Genomic DNA, 16229 nt, shown 5'->3' with positions numbered 1-16229 from the left:
AATACTCGATATTCATATTATAAAATATAGCTCCACCTGAAATCAATGAGATCATGGTGAATATCATCCCATATGGCCTGGGATTTCAAGTGTATCTTTCTTTCTTGAAAAGCTAACCTCGGGAACAACCGGATCCATCTCCAAATTAACCTTAATCTAAAAATAATCAAATGAACCCACTAGTAAACCTACACTACAAGATACAATCCCTGTAACATCTGTAAATATAAAAGATCAAGACAGTTGCTACTCTGGTGGTGAGTGTCCATTTAAATATTTATCAACTTTCACAACCATCACAGTGGAAAAATTTCAAGCAGCAACTCCATCATTACCTGTGGTAGAAACTGAGCGAAAATAAAACAACCCTTAGGGTCAACTTCCTAAACTGCTGCCATTTTGGTAAGTAAGCTTCCATAAATATAGTCCTCCAAATCTGGGTTCCTATAGCAAGCAAACAAAGATTTATTAGTCTTCCACAGAATTTAGCCACTTGTGTTTCATGACATCCAAACTCATACCATAGCCTATGAGATAAAAAAAAAAAAAAAAAAACCCTCCTTGAATATTAGTGGTGGTTTTACAATTGATGTCATGCATTCTGATAAAGATAATAAGTGTAAGGCAGTCTTGCTAAACCACCAGGCAACCTCGCCCCTCCTACTAAGCCTACCCTCCACACCACTTGAAAAACAAAAGGAAGAGGGAACAGACAGAAACGTTTGCTTAAGGAACTCCCAAGCAAAGGAACTCCAATCATAGACAGTGGAAGATCCTAGCACAAAAGCTATGGCACCATCCAAGATTGAATACCAGTGGTTTATTTCAGAGTGACCTTCTCCTAGAGAAGATGCTTACCAGCCTAATGAGTCTCTGCTACACAACAAAATAGGGCAAATAAAAAAGGGTAGAAAGTGTAGGGTGTTCTTGGTTGTGAAGTGTGTTTCAACAGCTAAATATATTGAATGAATAAGCCGGCGTATTCAGAATTGGTCCATGACCAGAGAGGGGTCCAACAGCAGACTGTAATGACCAGCCTTGAAAGAAACCTTAATCCCTGTAGTGTTTATATCTCAAAGGGTGGCATTGATCAACCTACTACCTCAGTAAAATTTGCAGAACAAATAAGCTGCCAAAACATGGCCACAATAAGATGACAATAATAAAGCTAAAGTACTAAGAAGTGAATTGGATATCAAAGTCAAACAAACTATTGAACATATATAATAGTAAAGTTAACAAAAAGTATTGGCAATGGCTACAATGGACGTTATAACTAACAGACATGTTAAATATAAAAATCGTCAATGAGCAATACGCACTCTTGATGTTGTATGCACTATTTTAACTAATGCATGTAATCCTAAATATATCTTTTGTTGTAGCTGACGAGAACAAAGAACACTAGAACCACAAAATGAAACCTTCTCCCCATCTATTCATACCCCCTGTTAAAGAATAAGGCAACAGGGAACAATGTATATCTAAAATCCTATCGGTTTAATCTCCGTTTGTTATCAGCTGTTGAGAAAGTCAATTAACACCAACACAATAATGTTCTTTTCTATTCCCAATAAGAGTGAGGCTACATTTGGACTGTTGACTCCTCTCATTATTTATGACTATAAGATGGAACTGATTATGTGCAAATTTGATGTCAATAAATTGAAGTAAATCATAAATTTTAGCATTTTTGAGTGAATAACAATATTATGGCCAAGCTAACATCAGTTTTAAGCTGAAAAGCAAGAGAGAACATTATGTGCAATTATAAAAAGTGCTGCTACAATAGATAAACAAAACATAAAAGGGTTTCTTTACTGATCAAGATGTACTGTACATACAGTAAAGTAGCAATGACAGATTAAATGTACTACGTACTTCGTCAGTTTCAAAACATATGATTGTGGTGGGGTTCACTCCATATCATTAGTAATTAATTAAGCTTTATGTTATGACTGAGCAATAATGAAACACCCATACACTCTTGAAACATGCAGCAATCTTGACATTCATGACTTTTTTCATAAAAATATACTTCAGTATAAAACAGTATAAAAAAACAATATACCAGTATTCACATTCCATAAATGATATGAATGAAATAAAGACAACAAAATGTTTATGAATAATAAAAATTACATTCATGAATACTGCAATGAGAAAAACAACTACTACTGATGAAAACAAGGGTTTTTACGGGTTACAGGAACTTCATACTAAAGAGATAGCATAAGTACAGCAACTCTAATCAATTAGGCTTTTCAGTTTTTAGTCAATTCATTTATTCTTTATGAGCATATAACTACAGAAAGCCAGCAAATATGTTAAGATTTAGAAAAACTTATTTTTTCCAAACAATACCTTTGCATCTTTCTCAGAGAACTGAGAGATTTGCTGAAAGTTTTGATCTTCATGAGGCCCAAGTGTTAATGATGTTCCTGTGGTCTTTTTCCAGTAGTTCTCATGTAAAGGTGTGTATGAACTGGGGTCCCTTGGATACACTTTCAGTCCATGACGCTGTAATAAATTAATGAATATTATTACAACTATACTGGTTAAAATTGACTAAATAGCAGGATACAGCCTACCATATGCAATACAAAAACAGAGTAGTAAACAGTTATACATAATCTGATTTAAACAATGTGCAAAACAGCATTTAAAATACCTTTAAAACTGCAAAGGAAAATGATCTAGTCACTTGCCAAGCTTAAAGTGCTTTATCAGCACCTTTATTTCCCTTAATACCTACATGTACAGGGATCCATCATATTTCAACATTCATGTCAGTTTCTTATCAATTGTGGAGTAAAGAAATTAAACGAAAATATGGATTTTGATGACAAATTTTGAGGGATTTAAAGTACCTCCAGTCATGTAAATGACTTTTGTAAAAACTGAAATATTAATTGGTAAAAACTTATTTTTATTCTATTCAGATCAAATCACAGCAAACCTTATCAACATAGTTTCCATTACCTTTAAATCCATATCATGGTAAACTTTTGGTCTTAGTAACCCCAAGACATAGGAAGCTCTGGAAAATTTAAATCCAGGCACTATCTCTTCTGTAACTGCTGCCCCACCAACAATATGACGTCGTTCCAGCACACAAACTTTTTTCCCAGCTTTGGCAAGATAAAAGGCAGCAACAAGTCCATTGTGACCTGCACAGAAGGAGAACATTTTACTGATCCTTATTTCAAAATAATGTACAATGCAAGCTAAAATAGTAGTACTATAGGAAATTCAAGAATTTACCAACAAAGCAAAGCTGCAAAAATTACTACCAAGGGAAAAGACAACGACAAACATTAAAACAGATAAAAAGTGGAATAAAAAGGCCACAAGGATCATGAAAGCAAGTGTTCAAGATGGTGATGAAAATGTAAGTGAAAAGTACAGAAAAGACAAGAAACCTGGGCCAAAAACTTGAAGAAGCACTGACATGGAGATCTAAATTGGCAGGCATGAAACACATCATATAAGGCTCACCATACAAAAAACGAAGAAAATGAGATGACAAGCGCTAAGTATTTACCCATTACGTGGTGCAATGCCTATAACTACTACCACGTAGTACACTTCCCTGAAAGTCAAAATTTGGACACAACCAGAGCAAATATACTGACAACTTTTATGACATAATTTTGGGATAGGCTATAAGTTAAAACACTGTAATTCAAACGTAAAATGACAATTTGTCGAAAATTGCATTTTTCCTAACTATACAAACCTGAGTCCTTTAACAATAGGAAGTAGCTAGCGGCAGCTGGAACGGTCGTAAGCTTCGAACAAGGGGAGAACGGTAGTTAACTGCTTGTCCAATTTTCGACAAATTGTCATTTGTTCCGATACGTAATACAAACCATCGGTCCTTTAACAATAGGAAGACTCACTTCTTGGTGGGAGGAATCTGAGTCTTTTTGATGAACAGACTGGTGTTCGTCCATCCCTGGAATGCCTCCCTGGTCGTAAGAGCGAGGGAGGGGGGATCCCAAGCTCTGTCCGATTGATCGGGGTGTGCACCGCAGATCAATGGTCAGACCTCTGGGCCGAGTACTAAGAGAGAGGCAAGCGTATCTCTTCGTACCAGCAAGCAAGAACTTGTTCCTGTTTGCAAGAGGCAACATAAAGTATGGGTTGTCTCAAGCTGGCATCCACTTCCTCCCCCTTGTTGGAGGAAGTGGTGGATATACGCTCCTATCCCTAGTGTAAAGATAGGATGGGGCTCTGTTGAGTAGCTCACCTGCATCTTGTCCTTATCCAGCAGGGTGACGACCGTGTGTCCCTCTAACCACAGGTAGAGGGGAAGAAAAAAAGATGGGAAGAGGAGCCAGTCACACTCTCATTCACTCATCCATTCTTATGGTCACACCAGGACTCGATGCTGTTCAGCCTGCGAGGGTCTGGGTTCGCTACACAACGTGTTGAGCAGCCACCCACGGGGTCCCAAGGAAAAAGATCCAAGGACCTGTGGGCAATATACGAAGTAGAAGGAAGGGCATGTGGCTGGTTGACCAGACCCCTGCCTTCAGTACCTGCGCCACGGAGAAGTTCTTGCAGACAAGGCAGCATCTCCTTCGCATCGAACAAGGCGGTGAAGTCCATTAGGGAGGGGATTGTGAACGACTCGAACCAATCGTCAGGGACCGAATGGTTCTGAGTCTTCGCTACGAAGTTCGGTACGAAATCGGGAGGCGTCACGGATCCCCATTCCCCTGGATGCTTGACTTCGCAGGAGAAGTCATGCAGTTCCTCAGAGGAAAAGAAGGAAATAGTCGCATGACCTATCCTTCTTCTCTACTTCGGTGATGTCCAGTACCCATACTGGTCTGTCCGTTTGGCCACGAAGTCTCTCGCATCCTCCTATCCCCATGCAGCGAAGTTCTCGGTAGTGGATAGGACACCCGACACTCCATGGTGGGTGTCAATGGTATGGGTACTGTGACAAGCTATTAAAACGAAGTAATGATTGCTCTTGTAACAACCGAACTAAGTCAACAGCGTAGTTCGTAACTGACTCGGCCGCTCTGACAGCTGCCGACTGACTGCGTTCGGTAGGAGGCAAGTTGTCAAAGCATCCGAGTAAGTCACGTGACCTTCGCCTTTAAAGGGTTATGCCGAGAGACCAAACAAATAATGTATTTGTTTGTCACCAATGCCGGACAGCGAGGTGATGATTCTCTTAAGGCATGTGCCCAACAGGCGAAAGTCAATTGCCTTCTAGAGACCGAGGTCCCTGAAGGTAAAACATCTCATGGTTGTTGAATCTCAGCTAAGGAGAAACAACACTATGTACCGTTGAAGACGAAGGTAGAAATATTGAATGCAACCTACGTCTTCACAGATGAATCGAGAGAAGGATTCTCAAGATTCATAACCTGTGCTTACAAATGACTGCAAAACGCTAAACCGCTATTTCATTGCTGTCCGGTGAGAAGTCGTAGTTTGCAACGAAAGCGGGGCGTTCTTCAGTAATGAAAACACAGGGGAAAGCCGCCTGAAGAACTGCTTCTCATGGGCTGAACATTTGGGAGCAGAGCTGTCAGGTCGGAGAGTAGGCGATGTCTTCTAACAAATCTCGTAATTCGGTTGAACAATGAACAATTGTACACCTACGAATAAGAGATATTTTGAAGACAAACTCAGATGTCTGCAAAATCATTCGCATTATCGCAGTGTGATGCAGCGGGAGACTTGTACAGACTTCTGTTACCGTGCGGTAAACAGAACGATGAAAGAGTCCAAGAGATATCTCTGTTGAAAATTCTCGCAATGTCGAAGGCGATGGAATCTAGCGTCACAGCAGTAGATGGGTCCTTCATTATTGCGAGAATCCCCGTTAATCAGAGACCTAAGTCCATGATTGTTGGGCAGAGATACGGTTTCGGTAGTCAATCAAAGCAGGGCAGAGAGAGACATACATGACCGTGCATATCAGAGGCCCAGCTGATACTGAGCTGCTATCAGGCAGTTTCAATACGCAGTAGTTGAGCCTGAGCTCTCGCTGACTCGTCATCCTAGTTGCCAGGAAAATCCATTATTCCACGAAGGAATGCGTTCGGCTAGAACTACCGAGCATAAAAGATATGCTCGAGCAATTATATTTAGGCGAAACGAATTTCGGTAAATATAACAGTTGAAATGGTATTGTCGTGACAAAACCATAAAGTATATAAAATTGAAACTGAAAACTCCTGGGAGGTTGCAGGCAACCCCGAGTTGCAGTTCAATTAGAATACTTCTCTTATAAGTCGCAATCCGTAGTTTAACTAGGATATGCGCCTACCCCTCGGACAATTCAACTGCTTAGTAGAATCATGTCGCGAGGTTATATACGTAGTATATTTGTAGGATTCTGAACAACGATCTCCATCCTAAATTCTTTCCTTCAATAAAACAAATAAGGATTTGAGATCGACCACCTTCGATCTCTATCAAAGAGAGTGAAGGAGAAGTCTTCCTCGAAGGAAAGCTTCAATGGTGAACAGAATACTAAGACGATAGTTCAAGCCAAACTGGATATTCCCGTCCGATCTTCTCTAGTCCAGGTTGGTCGCCTACTGTGAGATAGTTTCTCAGCAGCAGTCTTCTTCCCAATGCTAGAAATTCCAGAATTCGAGCATAGGCGAGGCTCCCGATTATCGTGTATATCGGGGATTCTCGTCTCGCTCACTTTGGACCGTGGTCTCGCGTAAGTGTTTGGAGATCGTAAAACTCGAACACTGAATGCGTTAGAAATTCCGTAGAATTCTAAGCAGTCTGCGAAACCCCCACCGAATTCGTCAAACGATATCGGCTGGTGGTCCTCTCGATTCCCGTAGAAATCGAGATGGGGCAGGATTCCTCCTCAACGACCGGGGCTTACGGTCAGGTAGGACCCGAAGGTCCCCCCGGTAGCGCAGTCCCGAACGTGGGATCCTACAGAGAAATCTCTGTAGGATCCCTCCCCTTTCCCTCGTAACCGTAAGGAGAGAGGGAATGGGGGAGGAATTGGATACTCGCTCGCCTTCCCAGTGGAACTCAGCAGTTGGAGAAGAGTAGGAACAGCCATCGCCTTGCGGCGATGGCCTCCTCAGAGTCTGGGAAAACGTATCGTCAGGAGAAAAAGTTTTCCCTCGGAGGGTTACGAACTCTCACTGTATGGTAAGGGTCTGCCGCCACTGTGAACGTCGTCTGGGTGGGGCTGATCGACACCTGACAGGAGGAGAGCCGATACCGTCCTCCGACTCATTCCAGTCCTCGTCGAGGTCGAAACCTCTCAGGAGGACCGAAGGAGTATTCAAATACGGTGTCCGAAGACACGTAGAAACGCCGCTGTCGCAGTAGAGGAGGTGGAAGTAGCTTGATCGACCGGCCAGAACTGAGAGAGCCTTCTTGTCCGGAGACGAGAGACTCTGGTCGAGACAGAATCGGCAAGTTCCGATCGCGGCAGACCCACCGTCGGTTTGGGTTCCCTCTAGGGCCCCAAAACGACTCGAGCAGAGACGTGGGCTCTGCTGGTGGGAGCGGCAATCCTTCCGCAAGGTCATTATGCTGACGAATCAGCTTAATGACTTCTGGAAATTCCTCTGTATCTCGGGAGTAACCGTGTCTTGCGGAGTAGGACCGTCCAGTCCCTCCAACAAGAACAGATCCCGAGATACTCCTCCTTCAGAAGGAGGAACAGCGGCAGACCCCTGACGGTCGCCTCCAGCTACTTGCGCGTATGTCCTGGTCGGTCCTGGAACCGTGCCTGGTCCATACGGCGTCATAGCTGGGTCACGAGCGTGGCGCACCTCTCGTGATCGCTCCTCGGTACCTCGCTCCTCCCGGTATAGCCCGAGGAGGTTGAAGGTACGGGAGAGGCAGACCTGACGCTCCCCCCTCGCTCGCTGGCAGGGACAGCGTGCGTGGAGGGCTGCTGCTGATCGTCAACCCGCGGTGACGGTCGAGCAGCAGGCCTAGCCTTGCCGCTCGCCTGGGGCGATTGGCTCGGCTGAGAACGTCGAGACCGATCTCTAGCGTCAGGCGAGCTGCCGCTGGTCACCGTCTCCGCCCGGTCCCATCGGGAGCGGCGGACGGGTGACCTGCTAGGCTCTCTGTCGCGTCGAGACCGGCCAGCGTCCTCTCGGCGCGTCGAGCCGCTGGTACCAGCCGTGGCTGGTACCGGCGGCCGCGGGGACTCCTTCCTCGCCTCAACCCGTGGCTGGTCAGCGACCGTCACGTCAGCCCGAGCAGCCAGTTGATCGCTGCGAAAGCGTCCACTGGCCTGGCGAGAGTCGTGTGCACGACTCTCGCCAGTCTTCTGCTCCGCGCCTTGTCTTGACGGCGAGCGAGCTCGGGCGTCAAAACTTTGGCTGGACGGTCTTCTTTGGAAGAGCGTCAACTCGGTGCTTCTTGCGAACGAGAAGCGGCCGAGACAGAACCTGGTTTAGCGGCAGAACGCTAGCACCAGGCGTTGGAGGACGCACCAGCCGAGGCTGGTGCACTCTGTCCCCGTCGACTTCTTTGGCAGAAGAAGCGACGGGCCCCGTTCCCGAAGGAACAGGAGGACCAGCAGAAGAGCTCCCCGAGCTCGCCTGGGCGAGCCGGGCCCTTAGAAGATCCCGAAGGAGTCTTCTTAGGGGGGGAGGAAGCAACCTTCTTCTTCTTCGGCTGTTTGGCCTTAGAAGTCGCAGGGGAAGGAGAGGCAGCAGACGACGAAGAAGACGACGAAGACGATGACGACACCTTCTTCCCTCTTCCTCTTCTTCTTCGCCGGCTCCGCAGGACAGACGTCAGGTCTTCCATCCAGGAGGGAGCCGGGGCAGTTGCCAAAGCAACAGGGCCCGACTGCACCCTGTCCGGAAAGACCTGAGACTGTGACAGCACCACCAACAGCAGGAACAACAGGAACAGGTCCAGGAACAGCAGGAACGGCAGGAACATCTGAAAGTGAATGAGCAGCCGGCGGACCTGATCTGAAAGGGAATGAGCGGCTGGGACAGCAACAGGTACGGCAGGCACGGCAGGTACCACAGGAGAGCCAGGCGTACCTGTCGGCAGCTACCGTCATCCTCGGCACTGGCGGCAGTCCAGGGGGGTACTCTTTGGGCAGCGGAAGTCCGGGGTCGGCAATACAAAGAACCCAGGTGGCGGTGCACCGTCCTCTTTGGCGGCGGAGGAATTGGTTCTGGATTGCAGCCGTGGGTGTTACCGACATGACATGTGGTGTGTACACCAGGTGCGGTGGCATCTCATATGCTGGTGTCGATTTGTGGGTTTGTTGTAGTGGTTACCGTACCATGAGTGACCACTGCCGACCCCGCCAACCGCTGAATCAACCCCTGTATGCTCGGCACTCCCTGCAGTCCCAGCGACTCCCACACCTGTCCCAGGTCGTCCTTCGCTGATGGCACACCTGCGGAAGCAACAGTCGGGTTAGTTAGAGGGGCTTCCTCGCGCCTGGGGGAGAAGAACCCCACCCAGAGCGGACGGAAGACCCCGAGTAAAACTGGAAGTCCGGTAGCGGGCGCCCTCCTCCACACTCGACGGATCGAGAGAGGAGAAGGACTCCGCTACCCCCCCCCCGCAGGGGAAGGCGCGAAACGTGGGGGCTGGCCGGGGGGCAGGAAAGAGGACGAAGTGTCCGTTACCAAGGAGTCACTGGACTTTCCGATGACTTCTTGGGCGGCCTAAGTCTCTTCCTGCCCTCGTATAGCACCCACTGCGCCTCGGACCAATGCATACACGTTACACAGGGCTCGTTGCGGAGCACTCTCGCCCCTGACAACGAGTACAAACCTCTTGAGGATCTACATCTACATCCAAGGTCGTCTCCCACGGATGTAGCACCTGCGGTAACATAGATAGATTAGTAAGAGGGGTTCCCTCACGCACGGGGGGAAGCATGCCCCACCCCGAACGCAAGGAAGACCCCAAATCCACAAATACAATGAAGAAGCTGAGCGGGGGGCAGGAAGGAAGACGAAGAATCGGATACCAAGGGAGTCGCGGGAGAGCTTTCCGACGACTTCCTGGCAGACCTTCGCTTCCCCCACCCCCCCCCGCACAGCGGTGAAAAAGTAATAGGAAAATGAAACAGAATACTGCCCTTGCGATTCACTTCATAGACTTAAAGGAGAAAAGATCAATTCCCGGGTAAGAACGGAAACTTGATCCAATAATATGATGCTATCATAAAATATATATGAAAATGAAACAGAATACTGCACTTGCGATTTCATTTTCACATAAAAAAATCGTAAGGATCAATTCCCGGGTAAGAACGAAAATTGATCCAATTAAATTCCATGCAAATAAATAAATGAAAATGAAAAGAATATTGCAATTGCGAATCCACTTTCATTGCATTCTATTATACAAATTAAAAGGCTCGTGCCGAGCGCAATCACACTCTCGTAACCGAACGCACAGGGCAAAAAAATATAATGAAAAGAGTACTTACATTTTTCAATTACACACTTTCGCCCAAATACATGACTCGGCGCGAGCGCGCCCGCCCTCGGCACCGAGACATAATTCAAGGGTTCAATTCATGAAAGAGAGGAAATCGCCGCATCTACGGCGATAACTCCATGTTGGTTCATAATTAAGTAATGAAAATGAAAACAGTGTACTTACAGTTTCATTTTCAAGTCAAACAAACCATTAGTAGAAAACACTATAAACAAAGCATACGACGATTGAAGCGGGCAGAGAGCGATGACGAACACGTCCTTCACACCCGCGGCCGAAAGCAAAAAGTGATTTGTTTACCTCCCAGTCGCGCGCAAGCAGTTAACTACCGTTCTCCCCTTGTTCGAAGCTTACGACCGTTCCAGCTGCCGCTAGCTAACTTCCTATTGTTCAAAGGACTCCGATGGTTTTGTATTACTGTATCGGAACGAAATGTAATTTAATTGCCTACTGAATTCAGCACTGAAATATAACAAATTTTTTAAAGTAATTTCTAATTTTCCTAACACAAACCTGAGGTCTTTACATATGGGATTTACTTTCAATGCAAGCTAGAGCCAGCCATTTAACTTAGAAGAAGGTGGATAAGGTGGATATTGGTAGTTAGCTGCCGACGGAAAGGGAGGAATCCTTCCCAACCAGATGGAACTCATTCAGTTTACCTTTGGCCCAGGATGCAGAATGGGGTGCAGCTAGAGATGGGCCATTTATGAAGAAACTTCAGGTTTGTATGTTAAGAAAACTACAAATTATTTTGTAAATTTGTCATTAGTTCCTACAAGTATAAAAACCCTGTCTTTACATAAGGGAGACTTACTCCTTGATGGAAGGATTCTAAGCAAATCTCTGAACTGACTGGTACTCTGCCTCACCTGGGGCCACTTTCCTGGTTATGTAAGATCAAAGGAAGCAGACCAACACCTCTGATCAGTTGAACATGTGTGGTGTTCAAGAGCCAGGCTTCTGACTGATTGATTGAATATAGAAGTTAGGCCAAAGGCCAAAAGCACTGGGACCTATAAGGTCATTCAGTGCTGAAACGGAAATTGACAGTAAAAGGTTTAAAATGTTTAACAGGAGGAAAACCCTGTATTTGTACATTAATCTGTTGATAGGAAAGGGTGGAAAGATGGAAGAAAGAGGATATGAAAGGAAGAACAGTAAAAGGAATGAAAGGGGTTGCAACTAGGGGCCAAAGGCACACTGCAAAGCACCTTAAGTAACACCTACATTGAACCGCAAGAGGTGCACTGACGGAGGTGCACTGACTGGAAGGTAATGTCATTGATTCAAAGATAGGCTTGGATGAATCCATATTGTCAGGGCAAGAATTAATGAAAAGAAGTTGTATTTTTTGTATTTTGAAGAATTTTCGAAAAAAAAAAATCAGCAAAAGTACTCTTTTTATTTTGTTTTATTGTTGGGTGTGTCATACCCCTGGTTATCTATCATAGTAAATGGAAAGTAAGTTACCTATTAAAGGCTACTAGCCTAGGGGTTAAATTCCTATTAAGGGCTATTGGTAGAACTATATATAGAAAATACCGGCTTATTAAGTTATAAAGTATTATTATACAGTAATTTTTATCAGCTGATACCACATTGTCCTACCATATACAAGATACTTTCGTGTGTGAACTACTGAGCTAGGATAGGTGTGACACACAATATCCATTTGCAAGTCAAAAAGGCTACTACAGTTGTATTGAAGATAAAGAGAACGGTAATGAAACTGATATTCTACTGAATCCATTTACATTGTATTATCATGTTATATCATCATTGTAACATGTATAAAAAATGCTGGACCAATACAACTGGGTCAGAAACAGAAAAGGAACAAATGAATAAAATACTCTTACAACTACGCTATCACAAACACTGAGTGGAACACTCAACACAATACCAAACCCCTCCAAAAAAAAGAACAGTGGTTTTAGGTAGCAGAGAAATTATGTACTACTTTATATCTTATCAGAGCACACAATGCGCTGCAACTTGAGTAAAAACAAACACTCAAAATAACACAAGTATGTACGTACTTATAATCAAGTCTTATCTTTGAAAGATTCAGAGAAATCGGGAGTGGAATACCCTTCTCCTAACAATAATCACTTGTGGCAACACTACCTACCACCATGTATCTCAGACAAGTCAACATAGTATACACATAGTACAACGCCATTCATGAGCATTAAACAAAAAGTTAAAATTTCCCTTACAATAGGCTAGGTGTGAGGAGGGGTATCCCAGGTGGGAGAAGCCCTTCCTACCCACAGGCCCCTTGGCTTGGTTAGGTTAGGTTAGGTAGGGGCTCTATCTTAGGTTAGGTGGGGGGTTCAGGAAAAGCAAAGCCCCCTAGAATAGGCTAAGTTTAAACGGTACCCATTTTGATTACCTAACCTATTTTTACTCATCTCATGTTTTTACAACCATTAACCTCCATTTCTCACTGTGGTCCGCCAAAATTGTAGTATAGTCTATATAGGCTAAGGGTGAGGTTCACTACCTCTTAACAACTTATGCCTACTTGCTAGTAAAACAAATCAGAAATGGTATTTCTAAGCAACAACTCTGCACGGACTGCAAGGAACGTCCCCTTGAATATAAAAGCCACTAGACCTAACATAGGAATTAGGGGTTAAAATGTATTTTGCCATGTTTAGTACTAGCCACTTGGGGTTAATTACAGTCGACCGCCAAAAACTATAAGGCAAATTCTTAATAAAAAACTAATTTAGGAAAAATCCAACCTTTAAACCATACAAAATCATATTTCAAAGTAAAAAGTTTAATAATGGTAAATTAACATTTTACCATATAAAAACCAAGCAAAGCACCTATAGGTAGGCTATACAACAAAAGTTAAACAAGTTTCACTGTGATGATTTAGTAGTCCGAGAGCTGAAAGACAACTTGATCACTGCTAAGGAAAACAGGTACTAGGTCCTTAACTTCTTGTTCTGTAACTGTTCACTGCTGCTTTCAATTTTTGTAAATTTTTGTTTATTTTATGTTCATCTGTCTTTCATTTTAATGTATGTCCTTTTAAATAATCTAATTTCCTTGATTTTAATGTGTATATTTTGTACACTTAGTAAGAATAATTTTTTAGCTTTTGCATTTCTGAATGTTTAATTTTTAGTTTTGTTTTTACAATTTTACTAGGAATTTTATTTTTCATTTTAACAGCCTGATGATGTAATTAATTTGATAATTACGAAACGTCGCAATAAAGACACCATGCACATCTGTGTGTGTCCTCTTCCCTTCATTGATGATTATATATATATATAATATATATATATATATATATTATATATATAATAATCTATATATATATATATATATATATATATATATATATATACTATATATATATATATATATATATATATACATATATATATATATATATTTACGGTTTTTTTATCACCTTGTTTTCCCAGTATCATTCATTTTTAGTTATTTGCTAGAAGAGCAGTCATTTTTACCCCCACCTTTAAACCATTGGGGAGATTGGCATGTCCGGTCTGGAGGGAAAATAATCCGTTAACGACTAGACCTAGTGTATAGGGGTAAGAAGGGCAGGTCACAGGGGTTTATATAGGCTTCTTGGTGGGTACTTTAGGTACTCCTAGCTTTAGAACCACTTTTCCCACAAATCTGCTGGCTGTGTTTTCTGGGCTCAGCTCGTGTCGGCCTATGAAAGTATCCTTAATATCATTCTTTCTAGGTAAAATTAGCCTAAAATTACCAGAGAAAAACAAAATTAAGAAAATGTCAGTAAAACTGACTCGCTCACTCTTAAAAAAAGAGTGTCGGTATGATAAAGGGGCGAGTGTGGAACACTACCACGAGCCAAACACCAATTAGAACTTCCTATCAGAATCCCCCCAAGAGAGAGCTGATACCAACGGGCGATGCAGACCTCTACTACTACTACTAGAGGACGCCACGGACAGCAGCGCCCCTAGCGGACATCCTTAATTTTTAGCACTAGCGACAAGTCGCCATTTTCTTGTGCTCGTGCTTTATTGGATTTTATCCGTACTATCTACGATGGAACGCTCTGCAATTGCCACGGCTAAGTTAAGTAACTCATAAGTAACATTTTACCATAGTTTTATCTTCCGGGTACCAGTATTTTCCTCTTAATAGGTCATATACGGTTCCCCGGTTGTCTCGTGGCGGCCATGCCGCCTCGTAAGATTCCCGGTCCTCCATACTGGGACTTCTTATACTTATGGGCTTACTTTATCACATTCATTGTTTTACATCGAGTTTTAGCTAGTTCAGCCCTCCTACCATTCTCTTAGCTTGGTATTTAGGGCTATTATTATTTTCCGGCCCAGCATCCCGGCTCTTGCTCTACTCGGCTATCGCTGGCTCCGAGTAGGCTCCTGTTTCTTGGAACAGTCTGCCTGCTCCTGGGCTTCTTTCTCTTTACTAAAGTGTCTCTTCCACCTTTCGATGTATATTTTATTTATTTATTATTTAGGGTGTTAGGCTAGCCTAGGTGCTTGTTCCATGTATTGGTACAGCTTGGTTCACGTGGCCCTACCACGGTTGTGTTGCTCGCGGCCTAGGCCACTTGCGGTCACGTGTTCCATAGCACCTTACCCTGCCCCTTCCCTCCCTCTCTGATATAGGGAGGAGCTGGGGGACCCCTTGGTTGTTATGACAACCTCATCGCCTTCTCTCACACTTTCGGAGGTGACCAGGGGTCCTCCCAGAGGGGGGGGAGGGGGGTATAGGGCGACCACTATGAGGCTCCGGGTCTCCATGCGGGTAGTTGGTGAGGCGGGGAGGAGTAGGCCATCCTTCCCCCCTTTTCTCGCTCCCGCCGTGTTTCGCCGAGACCTTCCTCCCCCCCTCCCCAGTTGCTCAGCCACCTCCCTTACGATACGAAAGGAGCCTCCCGTCGCAGCCGGGGCACCTTTGGTTTAAGGTTACTGGCTCCGCTAGCGGGCAGGGTGGGTACTACGTGTGGTTCGGTTGCTTGCCTACTATATCCTTATATATCTCTCCCCCGCTACCGGAAGGGAGCTTACCCCTTACCTACGCACTCTTCTAGTAGACGGGCGGAGAGAAGTTGTTTTATTTTTGTTATTTTAAGGATATATCCCTATTTATACAATATCTTACAATGAATTGTGTGTTATTACTATTATTTTATCAACCATCCCCGCCATTTTCCGTCGTGGTTTCCATTACCACCACTCCTAGTTGGTTGATTCTTGTGCTTCCGCCATCGGCGGAGCCATAGCCTATATACCAACTTAGTTACCACACGTATTTTGGCGGGGCTCTGGTTTTATCTAACTTTATCGCTCCGGCACCAGCGGAGCATATGTTAGGCTGTAAGTGTTTACTGGGTACTCATGTACTTTTTCACTTACAGGCTACCAACTGCCAGGTCCCAGCCTGTAACGCGACGCTTAATACGGACCCCTGTGGACATGACGAGTGCAGGTCTCACGCCCTTGTGCCACATCGTTCAACGAGACGATTGTCTGGCACCCTGAAGCCTGCGCCATATGCTACGACCTGGTCGGTCAGCTGGGAGATGGGGTAAGTCCATTATAAAGCTTACTTATGATGTTACTAACAACTTCTAGTCGTAAGTTTGTTAACCCCGTTCCACAACTGGCAGCTAATCTCACCTTTCTTTCAGGCTAGCGGTGTGAGGGAAGTCGCCCTCGCCACCCTGAAAGCGTGGGTGGGCGGCTTTGGCAAGAACGCCGCCAAGGGCCAGCCCTACATTTTTGGATAGGAAACTG

The 16229-nt window shown here is 44.4% G+C and overlaps 1 protein-coding gene across 2 annotated transcripts in view; it reads right to left on the bottom strand.

Moving 5' to 3' along the window:
• The window catches only part of LOC135213691 (pyridine nucleotide-disulfide oxidoreductase domain-containing protein 2-like), a 158530-nt gene that overhangs the window by 46824 nt on the left and 95477 nt on the right, over positions 1 to 16229 (bottom strand). Inside the window, exons 1-3 of one of the 2 annotated variants that reach the window (XM_064247780.1) lie at positions 13264 to 13377; positions 2983 to 3170; positions 2365 to 2520 (exon numbers count right to left, since the gene is read on the bottom strand). In XM_064247780.1, the coding sequence (XP_064103850.1) occupies positions 2365 to 2520; positions 2983 to 2994 (168 nt within the window). In that variant the 5' untranslated portion in view covers positions 2995 to 3170; positions 13264 to 13377. Of the gene's footprint in view, positions 1 to 2364; positions 2521 to 2982; positions 3171 to 13263; positions 13378 to 16229 lie in introns of those variants that run through there. The other variant, XM_064247779.1, reaches the window with a different exon arrangement.

The sequence above is a fragment of the Macrobrachium nipponense genome, chromosome 43 (assembly GCF_015104395.2).
Source record: "Macrobrachium nipponense isolate FS-2020 chromosome 43, ASM1510439v2, whole genome shotgun sequence".
Classification (NCBI taxonomy): Eukaryota; Metazoa; Arthropoda; class Malacostraca; order Decapoda; family Palaemonidae; genus Macrobrachium; species Macrobrachium nipponense.
Note: the sequence above shows the minus strand (reverse complement) of the source record. Positions and strands in the feature narration are given on the sequence as shown.